Raw genomic sequence first — 12,915 nt, 5'->3', positions numbered from 1 at the left:
CCTGCTACAATATACTAATACACTAGTATTAAAACCATGATTAAAAATGTTACACATTTGTTACCATAGAGGCTATCTGCTATGGTAATGAAGCTCATTTAATTTAATTTTTATTAATACTGTAGTGTGCGGGAGCAGAGGGTCTCCTGAGCTGAACCGCTTTGATTTCCGCCTCAAGCGACCCCCTGCTTCCCTAGTTACAGGCCCTGGTATGGGGCATCGGGTGCCAGTCTTGCCACCATTTTTAAATCGTCCGCATTACGTGACCGGGGGATTTAAATAATGAAGGAGATACCGGCACCCCCTATCTTGGCCTGTAACTCGGGAAGCAGGGGTCCCCGAGGCTGAAATCAATGCGATTCAGCTCAGGAGACCCCCTGCTCCCGTACACTATGAATACAAATTACATTAAAGCAGCTTCATTACCTTAGCGGATAGCCGTTAAGGCAATGAAAGGGTTAAGGCACAATAGCAGCTTTATTGAGGGCATAGGGGGTGACAGAAGCGGGTACGTAACCCTTCACTCCCTCCCTCTGCCCCAATAAACATTACAATATGTACTAAACACCAATACACAACCCATCCACCCCGTGTCCCCACATAAAAACAGATTTTATATTTTTATACTGGAAACAACAACCGTGTATGAGCTCCAAGAGTATAAGTCAATAGTGCCTTGGAGGGCAAAATCAATAAAATCAATACTTTATGGAGTTGACACCGGAACGTATGGGTTATAGGACTGTAATTATCCAATAGCTCCTTGAAAAAGCGCCATAGTAGGCGTGAAACGCGTGGGAGAGTAGTTTATGCTGTTAGTTTTTTGTTTTTTATGTAGTTTAATAAAGAAGCATTTTTAACCTCTATGCTGGTGAGTTCTTACCTTTTTCCACGGAGCGGATGGACCACCGATCCTTACCCTTTCCTGTTTATATTTTTATACACAGTATTGATACCAGAGGCCGGCAGGGGTTACCATGGGTGTCCGGTGGCCCCAACGGGTCCCCAGGTGATTCCCGTGGTTGTCTGTGGGCCTCCATGTGGTCCCCGCGGGTGTCTGGGGGTCCTTGGGTGGTTCCCATGGGTGTCTGGGGTCCCCGCGGATGTTCTCCGTGGGTGTTCGGGGTCCTCGGGTACTCCCTGTGGGTGTCCGGGGGTCCTCGGGTTGTCCCCATGGGTGTCTGGTGGTCCTCGCGTGGTACCAATCCTGTATCAAAAACTAAAATTTGGCATACATTGCACTAAATACACCTCCCCCCCAACACATACAGTACAGTAATGGGCAAATAACTATTATCCAGATATGGATAATTGCTCATTTGTCCATTATTAAATCAAACATTATCCAGGCAGCAGAAATAAAGTAAATAAACCTTTCTACTTACCCCTGCCATCATGAAGGGCATCCTCATCAGCATACTGTAGGGCCATGTCCTCCAATGCCAGCAAGAATACATACAAAAATACAATCTAATGGCCCCTAACTCCTTAATCACCTTAGCAGTTAACTGTTATAGTAATTAAGGGGTTAACCCACCATCCCCCGCTACTCACCGGGGAGGCCTAACCACCGACCCCGGACCCACTATACCCACCCTGTACCCATTGATTGGCATAGTGGTACCTCATACCCATTTAATATGGGTATGATAAACCAATATAGCAGTCAAAGGTCACCCTAATAAAAATACACATAGGCCCAAAATACACAATAATAAAACATACACGAGCACCTAAACACCACAATTCAATAAATAAAAGCACTAGCCAACAAATTCAATTAATAAAAGCACTAACCAACAAAACAATTAAATAATTTTAACTAGTAACCAACAGCGCAATTAATTAATAAAACCCCCAGCCAACACATCAATTCAAACAAGGAGCCAACAAAATAATTAATTAAAAACGCTAATCAATCAAAAAAATACATAAAAACAAGCCCTATAAATTACACAATATTTAATCCAAACAATTAAGATAAATAGAAAAAATAACAGTCAATAGAAACCAATCATTTGCCAAAAAATGCATTGGCTATCACGGTATTTATCTGTACTCTAAACGGCCACAGATTAATACATTAGCAGTCAATGGGCAATAAAAAAAACATTAAAAGAAAGAAATACAATAAAAAAAAATCTTTTGTTGGCTCCTTGTTTGAATTGACCGCTAAGGTGATTAAGTGGTTAGGGGCCATAAGATTGTATTTTTGTATGTATTGTGGCAGGACGGCCTCGCGGCGGGGTCAGTAAGACGCTAGACACGATGGGAAACTTTAAACACTAGTGGTTTATTAGCCACAACCAAAATAAGTACGGGTGCACTGTCCCTTTAAGAAGCAGCTCCAGCAGCAAACAGGAACACGGTTCCAGGGAGCAGGCTGTGTCCAGCCTTGCAGCAATCTGTATCTTTATCCTGGGTTGGGGTCCCAGCTGGTCCCAGCAGCCTAGCTCCTCGCAGGACTGGGGACCAGAGCAACAGCAACGGCTTCCCAGCCGGGAGAGTTCTCTCCACCTTCCTTTGGAAAAACAAGCTCTTCGCAGCAATCTGTATCTTTATCCTGGGTTGGGGTCCCAGCTGGTCCCAGCAGCCTAGCTCCTCGCAGGACTGGGGGACCAGATCAACAGCAACGGCTTCCCAGCCGGGAGAGTTCTCTCCACCTTCCTGTGGAAAAACAAGCTCCCTGTGTGTGTGTCACTTCCTGCTTTTAAACCTGCAGTCTCTCAGGCCTCCTGCTTAATTAGGCTGCTGGTGTGCTTCTTTCTGTCTGAGGAGATTAACACTCTGTGAACTGGCTGCAGCGTCTCTCCATTCACTATTCCAGCCTACTGAGTTAGTGACTCTGTCACATATCCCTCTCCGCAGCGAAACATTGTCCTGTGGAGCGGCCCGTGCACCATTCCCGTGCACCAGCATTTTTGGCGAAAATGTCTGACGTCGGCCCTTCCCTCCCCCTTTTTTTTTCTAGCCTTCCAATTTAGGCATTTTCTTTTTTGGGTAATTACCAGGCCATCTGGGCCTGAACACTCATCCTTCTCTACCTCTTTCTCTTGTGCTGTCCTGAGTCTAGGGTTGAAGCTCCGCCTTTGTTGTGTCCCCTTTTGCAAATGTCCCCAAGCCTCCTGCTGTCTATCAGCTATCTCTGCCTTCTTCCTCTTGGGCTCAGAGTCTCCCTTACCCTGTAGAAGAGCCAAGACCTCAGTTAGCTCATAGCATTCACTCACCAGTACTTGTCCTGCTTCTCCCTCTGTGTTTTGACCTTCCTCAAAGGTTTTTTGTACTTCTTCGTCTGAATCAGAAGTCTTCCTGGCCCTTTTCTTAGAAGAACCCACACAGATTAAAGCTTCCCATGATACAGAGTTGTCAACCTTTTTCTTATCTTCCAGGCTCTTTTCCAGATTTTGTTCCTCACCATTTTCTTTAGCTTCCTCTTGATTTTCAACAGAACCAGCACTACCAGTAGAGGACATGGTAGCACTCTTTGCTTTTTCAACCTCATCTTCTTTGTCACTTTCAGAAGGCAGCTTTGCACGCTTTTTAGGGGTGACCATTTTTTTAAAAGAGGCCCATGGTGTAATGCCTTCCTTCTTTCTTTCTCCATCAGAAGTGGCCCCTTCACCTTCTGTTTCAACAGTCTGTGCTGTGTCTCCCATTACATTTTCTGTAGGAGAGGTCTCTATAGACTCATCAGGAGAAGAGGGCGAACTGTCTCCTCCATCTACCTCTGCAGGATCACGAGACTCCAATGAGACAGGTACTTGTTCTGTCACATACTCTGCCTTTGTCTCTTCTTCCTTCTTTCCTTTATGCTTCTTGCCTGAAAGCTTCTTTAAACCAGATCCAGTGAAAAGCTTCCTTAGAGGGCTACCTTGAAGCTTAGCCTTCTCTTGTGAAGACAGTAACTCCGCTTCAGTGGTGATGGCTTCTGGACCTTTCTCCATCAGCGTATTTTTAGTGTTGGTTTTCACCTTTTATCTTTATAACTTCAATTTGGATGGGGGTCTTATCAACCCTAAGTGCACCCCATGATGCCGCTCTATTACCGTCGGCAGACTCGTAGGCTTGGGCCTTTCTTTCTTGTCCCTTTAATTTACTCCGTTGGGAGTGTTGCTGGATAACCTGTGATGTCTTTCTCATCTTATTTTCCAACTGAGCGGTGTCCAACATAGCCACATGCTCAGTCTTTAGGGCCACGAGTATCTCGTCCAGGTCACGCTTTTGTTTCTCCGCCAACTTGCGGCCAGCACGCTCAGACTCCAGGTCCTTCCTCAGGTCATGAAGCTGTCCTTCTGCATATCTTTTTTCACTCAGTGCCGCTGCCAGTTCATCCTCTTTGGCGTTGAGTCGCGACTCCACATCTCTTAGCAGGTTCAGCGCAAGGCTTAAATCTGTTTCTTTTCCTCTATTTCTGACCTGCAATTGCCTGTGCTCCTCCCAGACCTTGTCCAGCTCCAGCTGCAGTCGGTCCCTCTCATTAGCCGTGTCGTCCAGCAGCCTGTGGGTATCAGCCATCTCGATTTCATAGCGCAATGTCAGGCAAGCCACTTGACGGACGGACACCTCCTCCGTCTTGGCGCGCTGCATCTCGTGCTCAGCCATCTGCGTTTGCAGCTCTTCAATCTGATGCTGCCAGTCCCCTCTCGGGGCCTTCACCTCTTCCCGGTGCTTACTCTGGGTTTGCATCAACGCCTCCTCCATCTTTTTGAGCTCTGCAGTTCTTGTCGCCAGTATCGCTGTTGCTTCTGTCTTCCAGGCTTCTTTCTCCTTGGCATACTGACTCATGGAGATGGAGTTGCCTCTCTGCTTCTCCAGCTCTTGCTCCAGTCTTTGGACCTTCTCATGTTCCCTCTCACACAGAGTCACCTGGCTTCTAAGCTCCGCCTCCAGCGATGCTCTTGTGGCGCTCAACGTGATCTTCAGCTGCTCCAGGGCGAGGCATTCTTTTTCCAGCATTTTCTCTGCATTCTGCAGAGCAGCCTGTACTTCATTTTTTCCTTGCGCCAATTGCGTCTTCACTTTCTGCGCTTGGTGAAGCTTCTCAGTCCCATCACTGACCTGACCAGTCAGGTTTAAAACCTCTTCCTTCAGGTTTATATTCTCCATTTTCACAGTCTCTATATCCCTCAGGGCATTCTCATGGGTTTCCTTCAACATACCCAGCTCTGTGTTTAGAGTGTGGCCCTCCTGGCGTGAGAGCTCCAGCTCTGTTTTGAGTGTGCTAGCTTCTTGGTGAGAAACTTCTAAGTCTTTGATGAAGTTTTGCACATCTCTCTGGGACATCTCATAGCATAGTCTCCAGTTAGGACTTGTTCTCTCTGATTCCATGTTAGCAATTGCGGTGTTGGCCTTATCCAAGCTTGTCTTCAGCTCCTCCAACTCACTCCGTAAGAGACGCTCTGTTTTCTTTAACTCCTCATACTCAAGTATAGCTGGGAGTATACACCTCTTTACCTCGGCGTTCGCTTCTCGCTCCCTATTCAATTGCTCCTGCAAGGCATCATAATCACGGTGGGCAGTTTGGAGTGCAGAAATTAAGGCCTCTTTTCCCTGGATCAAGGATTCAGCTTCCCTTTGCTCCTCCTTTTCCTTTGCCACTGTTCCTGTGACAATTCTGCCCATCACTCCGATCTGCAGCACATCTCGGTGGCTTGCTGACGCCTGTTGTCCTGATATCGCAGGCTCAAGTGGTTTGGTAACTTCCTCTGTGACTTGAAAAATATTTTTATTTTTCTTCTTTCTCTTTGTTTTATTAGTTCCAGAGACATCAGTGGTACTGGGCACACACACGCTGGACACTTTTGCAGCTTTCATTTGCGGGTACGTCTCTCTTCTCGGGGCCACATATGCATCGTCATCATAATCATCATATGGCCTGAAGGGACACTGTTTTGTATGGTTATGTACATTGCAAAACTGACAAATGACGGCGGCCATTTTAAAACCCCGTTTTTTTTCACACCCGACGAGGCAGACTTTGCACAACACACGTAAGTTGTACTTGCTTTACAATATTTGAACCTTCTGGGTTCTTCTTAGGGCAACTTCTTTGCAAAAATCCAATTTCACTTTCTTTTTTACCAGACAGGGCAAACTTTACCTCACAGCACTTGCTATCTGCAAATTCACTCACTTCAGCAAAAGGCATTAGCTTTACACAGCAATACTTTCATACCCGACGGGGCAAAATTTACACTCAGCGCTTGCTAGCTGTAACTTCCATGCTTCAGCAAAAATCATTTTTTTTTTCCGCTTGAGTTCAGTGTCTCAACACATCTTCATCTACTGACCCCCAGAGGCGTAGCATCCCACTTCTGACACCACCTGTGGCAGGACAGCCTCGCGGCGGGGTCAGTAAGACGCTAGACACGATGGGAAACTTTAAACACTAGTGGTTTATTAGCCACAACCAAAATAAGTACGGGTGCACTGTCCCTTTAAGAAACTACTTTCTTGAAAATTAAATCCTAGTCCCGTTAGGGACACTAACTCACTTCTTGAGCCCTTACTAACAGGACAGCCAGCTAATCTGGTCATGCCCAAAACATGCTACACAAAGGTTAACCGATACGTATAAGAATAAAGTCTTATCTTATAGCAGCTCCAGCAGCAAACAGGAACACGGTTCCAGGGAGCAGGCTGTGTCCAGCCTCGCTGCAATCTGTATCTTTATCCTGGGTTGGGGTCCCAGCTGGTCCCAGCAGCCTAGCTCCTCGCAGGACTGGGGACCAGAGCAACAGCAACGGCTTCCCAGCCGGGAGAGTTCTCTCCACCTTCCTTTGGAAAAACAAGCTCTTCGCAGCAATCTGTATCTTTATCCTGGGTTGGGGTTCCAGCTGGTCCCAGCAGCCTAGCTCCTCGCAGGACTGGGGGACCAGATCAACAGCAACGGCTTCCCAGCCGGGAGAGTTCTCTCCACCTTCCTGTGGAAAAACAAGCTCCCTGTGTGTGTGTCACTTCCTGCTTTTAAACCTGCAGTCTCTCAGGCCTCCTGCTTAATTAGGCTGCAGGTGTGCTTCTTTCTGTCTGAGGAGATTAACACTCTGTGAACTGGCTGCAGCGTCTCTCCATTCACTATTCCAGCCTACTGAGTTAGTGACTCTGTCACAGTATTCTTGCTGGCATTGGAGGGCATGGACCTGCAGTATGCTGATGAGGACATTCTTCATGATGGCAGGTGTAAGTAGAAAAATTTATTTCGTTTATTTCTGATGCCTGGCTAATGTTTGATTTAATAATGGGCAAAGGAACAATTATCCATATCTGGATAATAGTTATTTTGCCCATTACTGTACAGGCATACCCCGGTTTAAGGACACTCACTTTAATTACCATTGCGAGTAAGGACATATCGCCCAGTAGGCAAACAGCAGCTCACGCGTGCGCCTGTCGGCACGTCCTGAACAGCAATACCGGCTCCCTACCTGTACAGTAGCTGTGCGCAAGGGGTGAGACTATAGAGCCTGTTACAAATGCGTTATTTACATCAGTTATGCACGTATATGATGATTGCAGTGCAGTACATGCTTCGATAAGTGGGAAAAAGGTATTGCTTCACTTTAAGTACATTTTCGCTTTAAATACATGCTCCGGTCCCATTGCGTACGTTAATGCGGGGCATCCCTGTACTGTATATGTTGGGGGAAGGTGTATTTATTGCAATGTATGCCAAATTGTATTTTTTGATACAGGATTGGTACTGTAGCCCAGCGGGGACCACCCGAGGATCCCCAGACACCAATGGGTACCACCCGAGGCCCCTCAGACACATGTGGGAACCACCCGAGGGCCCCTAGACACCCGTGAGAACGACCCGAGGGCACCCAGACACCCGCGGGGACCACCCGGGACCTCCCTGGGGCCCTCGGAGACCCGCGGGGACAATCTGGGGGCCCCCGGACACCCGCAGGGACCACCCGGGGATCCCCACCGGCCTCTGGTATTAATCCTGTGTATCAAAAAATAAATGATTTTTTTATTTTGGGGCACTGGGGGTGGGTTCTGTATTGGGGGTTAGTACATATTGTAATGTTTACTGGGGGCAGAGGGGGTGAATGAAGGGCCAAGTTCCTGCTTCATTCACCCCCTTTGCCCCCAAATAAAGCTGCTGTTTTTCCTTAACCCCTTCATTGCCTTTGCGGTTAGCCTCTAAGGTAATAAAGATGACTGTAAATGCATTTTTATTGCATCGGATTGATGCCGGGAGTCTCCGGTGCTGATACTAATGGATATCAGCTCCGGAGACTCCCAGCATCAATCCGATGCAGGAAAAATGCATTATTTTTCTAAGTCCCGTCTCGCCGCTTATCGGCTGCTTCTCACCACCCTCTTGACAACTTTTCCTGGCGAGATGATTTGGAGAGGAAATCTCTGTTCTACAGCCGTGATAAGCCTCGATAAGCTAATCAGGGCTACTAGAATAGCACGAGTTTGAAAACCTGGCAATAAGTGGCTTATCGGCGCGCGTTTGGCGATTTTGTTTTTTCTCTGCAATTTTTTTGCAGAAAAGCTCTCTTATCGCCGACTTATCGTGGCTTACTTAATAGCAGTAGGCTTTTTTGGTGATAAGGTGGCAATAAGTGGCTTATCGCTGCTTAGTGCATAGGCCCCAAAGTCAGGTGATATTGCACTGATTTTATCACAGCTTTGTGAATAGGCCCCTATGTGTAGCAGTGTTGGCTCTATATGAGTCTATGTGTAACAGTGTCGGGTGTATGTGGTGTGGTGTATATGTGTAACTGTGTTGTGGTTTACATGTGCGACAGTTATGTGTATATATCTGTAGGTGTGTTCAGGCTTCAGCTCCCAGATAGGTGAAGCCCAGGCCAGGGCTTCCCCAGTAAGAAGGGAGAAAACATAAGCTACTTTGGTATGATCCGTGGGGAAGCGAGAGCGTGACAGTTCAAAGTGTATCTCGCACTGGTTTAAAAAACCACGGCATCCAAGTGGGTCCCCCGCATATTTATTAGGCGAAGGGATACGTAACTCCGAAGGGCCCGTTCCTTCACGGGAGACAGTGGGAGGGATAACGGAGCTGGAGACATTAAGCTGAAGAATCTGAGAGGTTAGGGTAGCAACCTGTTGGTTAAGTGCAGTAACCTGGTTGTCCAAAAAGGTAAAGTGTTTGGAGATGGTGGTTAGGGTATCTTCCACCTCAGGGGGGTCTGGGTCTGTTGGGCTCTGCATAATGTAACACTCGGCCTGCCCACAAGCCAGACGAGACCCCGGGACTGAGGTGGAAAGGGATAATACCACACACCTAACAGTAAGCGGGGGCACGGCCGGAGTGTGGAAGTAGCGTAGATGGTCCGGGTAACAACAATAGAAAGAGTACCGTACTTGCCAACTCCAGTGGTGGTGTTACGCCGGTGCTGCCCGCAGACCAGACCCGTCCCCTGAGCTGAAGGGGGAAGTGGTAATACACGCACCCGCAGCAAAGGGAGCGTGTCCGGAGTGTGTTATAAAGTGTTGCCAGGCCAGGTGTAGTAATGTAGACAATACATGCCGGTACTGGTTGAAGAGATAGAGTGAAGAATGCCTTGCCGAGGTTAAGGAGTGGAGAGTGGAGATAGGTTGTAGTCCAAGCCGGGTTCGAGGGGTATCAGAGTGAGCGTTGTCCAAGGAGTGCCGAGATCGAGAGCCAGAGGGGGTAGTCGTACGAACCGTGTCAGAACCTGTGAAAACCCTAAGAGAATCCTGAAGTACTTCCATGCAGAGACTATGTCGAGCAAAGACTGAGAGCAGAGAGGAGCTAGATAAAGCAGGAAGGTCCAATTAGGAACGGAGGCGGGACAGGAAGTGCCACAGGGAGACACTGCAGATTGGTGCTGGCATAACAAGCCAGGTGAGACTTGTTGGTAACCTGAGTATGCCCGTGCGGCGTGCGGGGGCGGAGCCTGAGGTCCGGGGGACGGGAAGAAGAGTGTGCAGAATAAGCACGCTCCGTAACGCGTGTACGCGTGTGGACCGAGCCAGTGGATGGTGCAGGTGTGCGCGCGGGAGGGCGTGGCGCGCCTGGCGCTGAGCAGAGGAATCGCCGAGGGTAGTGAGTGCTGTGTGTGGGGAGCGCGGAGAACGCCGATTCCTGACAGGTGGTAGGTATAATCCGTAAGCCAATGGTCGTGGAATGGAGAGAGCAGCGTAGTTGAGTGTCCGTGAGCCTCGGTCGTGGAGTGGAGAGAGCAGCAAAGTAGATTGTCCGTAAGCCGTGTCCAAGGGATATAGAAGTCTGCATGGTAAAGAGTCCAACGCCAAGTCCAAGGGAACTAGAGAGCAGCATAAACGAAGTCCAAAACCAAAGGTCAAAATCCAGGGAGGTCAGCAGAATATCCAGGAACAGGGACAGGGACTGAAAGACAAAAGGGGCCAGGCAACAGCAGACAGCACCAAGGTACAGAATCTATGCAGAGCAAGGAGGTAATGGTGAGGGGAGACTAAATAGGGGGTTGGGACCTATCAGAGGAAGGGGATGAACGGAGGAGTGGTCTGAGGAAAGACCTGATAGGCCCCAGCTTCCCAAACACTTCCCTCCTATCGGAGCAAGGGGAGGAATGGAGGAGCGGCCTGGGGGAGGACCTGATAGGGGAAAGGTGTCTGGGTAGCTGGGGCCTGTCACAGCAAGGGGAGGAGCGACCCGGGGGAAGAGCCTGATGGGAGAGAAGGGCCTGGGGGGCGGACCTGACGGGGAAGAGGCAGGGAAGCGCGTGGAGTGTGCGCCGCGTCATCGGGGGCGGAGTCAGGTGCCCGGCGCCAGTAAATGGCAGCCTGGGTCCGCACACACCCGTAGGGGTGACGCGTGCGACCCGGAAGTGTGGGGGCAGCGGGAGAGGGAGCCGCAAGGAGCGAGTACGCTGCCGGGGAGCCTGGGCGGCATGTAATTTAGGCAAGGAGGCGCTGGCAGCGGGTATGCTCGCAGCGCGGATCCTTACAATATGTGTGGCAGAGTTGGGTTGCATATGTGTAACAGTGTCAGGGAGAAATATGTGTGACATTGTCAGAGTGTATATATCTGACATTGTCACACTCCTAGTGTTCAGTATATGTCTGGCATTGTGATGGTGTATATATGTGTGACAGTGTCTGTGTGTATATGTGTGACAGTGTGGGCGTGTATATATGCGTGACAGTGTCTGAGTGTGTATGTTGTGGTGTACATGTGTGACTCTGTTGTGGTGTATATGTGTGTCTGTGTTGTGTTATATGTATGACCGTGTGTATGTGTGTGTTGGACTATTGTGGGGTATATGCGGTGTAAAGTGTGACAGTGTCGGGTGTATATGTGTGGCAGAGTTGGGTTGCATATGTGTAACAGTGTCAGGGGGAAATATGCGTGACATTGTCAGAGTGTATATATCTGGCATTGTGAGGGTGTATATATATGTGACAGTGTCGGGTGTATATATGTGTGACAGTGTTTGGGTTTATATGTGTGACAATGTCTAAGTATGTGTGTGACTGTCGTGGTGTATAGGTGTGACAAGTGTATATGCAGTATATATGTGTGACAATGATGGGTGCATATGGGATGTATATCATGTGTGGCTGTGTGGGATGTATATTCATTGTATATGTGTGATAGTGTCAAGGTGTATATGGAGTGTATAAAGGGTGCATATGAGGTGTATATGTATGATATTATCAGGGTGTATATAGGCTGTATATGTGGTGTATTTGGGGGTGTATATGCTGTGTCACAGTTTGGGTTGTGTATGCGTTGTATATGTGTCACAGTATGGGGTGTATATGTGTCACAGTGGGAGGTGTACATGTACTGTATATACCTGAATAGATACTCATAGGGTCGCTGTTTCACTTCCAGCTGTTCCTGGTGGAACGCACCGGGCGCAGGACTCTACACCTCACTGGTCTTGGAGGGATGGCCGTCTGCGCCCTCATAATGACTATCGCCCTCAATCTCAATGTGAGACCACAGCTCCGCTCCTACTTCTGCAGTTCTTCTTCTCCACCACTTTCTTTCTCTGTCTCCTTTTCTCTTAGCCTTTCTTCCTCACCCCCATCTTGGCTGTCTTTCTTCTCTCTTTCCCTCCTCTCTCTCGCTCGCTCTCTCTTTCCCCCTTTTTATATGAGTTCATGAAACCTGCAGAGGAGCTGCTAGTGAGAGGGTCTACGACAGTTGGCAGCAGAAAGTGACAGTTGGAATTTTAATGGGGAGATGGGCAGTTGATGGCAAAACCCAGAAAGTGCGAGAGAGCAGCTGAGGAGACTGTAATTACAGTAAATAAATAAAAACATGGATGATGAGGAAGGAATGTAACAAACTTCTGTTACTATCCATTGAAGAGCAGAGAGAGATACATATTCTTTTTTTGTATATCAATACCTTTGATTAAAAAGTAAAGTTTATATTTGCTCTGTGTAATTGGGGTACAGAATTAGCCATCTGAACACACACATTTGGCCCCTCTTTTACCCTCTCTCTTCTCTCACCCCCTCCCGCCCTTCTTTCTCCCTTTATTCCCCTCTCTCCTTTCTCGCCCTGTTACATGAGCTTTGGGCTCTCTTCCCTCAGGCCTGCCACCCACATTCTCAGTGCCCATGACACAAGTGTACACCTGGGACCGGGGATGTTGAGCAGAGAGCAGTGGCGGTGTTGAGTACTTGTTGAGCATAGGGGGTGGGGTGGTGGCGATAAGTGCTGGGGGCTTCCTGACCGTGGGTCCTACCTGTTCTGCTTGCTGGACCCAGCAAAGCAAGGGGACCAGATGCAGTAAGTTGCATCCGATTTCCAGTTGGGCCCAAATTCCAGGTTCTACCGGATGGGTCGTCCTTCACAGCCAGGCACAGGACCATTGTCCTGGTGCCCCACCACTGTCTTATCTCTCTTCCCTTTCCCCCTTCTCTCAATTCCTCGTCCTCTCCAATCCCTCTCACCCCATCTTTTTCTCTCTTTCTCCC

The 12,915-nt window shown here is 48.4% G+C and overlaps 1 protein-coding gene across 2 annotated transcripts in view; it reads left to right on the top strand.

The window, feature by feature from the left end:
* The window catches only part of LOC142501958 (solute carrier family 2, facilitated glucose transporter member 3-like), a 52,559-nt gene that overhangs the window by 37,895 nt on the left and 1,749 nt on the right, over nucleotides 1-12,915 (top strand). For both annotated transcript variants that reach the window (XM_075612592.1, XM_075612593.1), the window contains one exon: nucleotides 11,819-11,920. In XM_075612592.1, coding sequence (XP_075468707.1) covers nucleotides 11,819-11,920 — 102 coding nt within the window. The remainder of the gene's footprint in view (nucleotides 1-11,818; nucleotides 11,921-12,915) is intronic.

This window comes from Ascaphus truei, chromosome 8, assembly GCF_040206685.1.
Source record: "Ascaphus truei isolate aAscTru1 chromosome 8, aAscTru1.hap1, whole genome shotgun sequence".
Lineage (NCBI taxonomy): Eukaryota > Metazoa > Chordata > Amphibia > Anura > Ascaphidae > Ascaphus > Ascaphus truei.
Note: the sequence above shows the minus strand (reverse complement) of the source record. Positions and strands in the feature narration are given on the sequence as shown.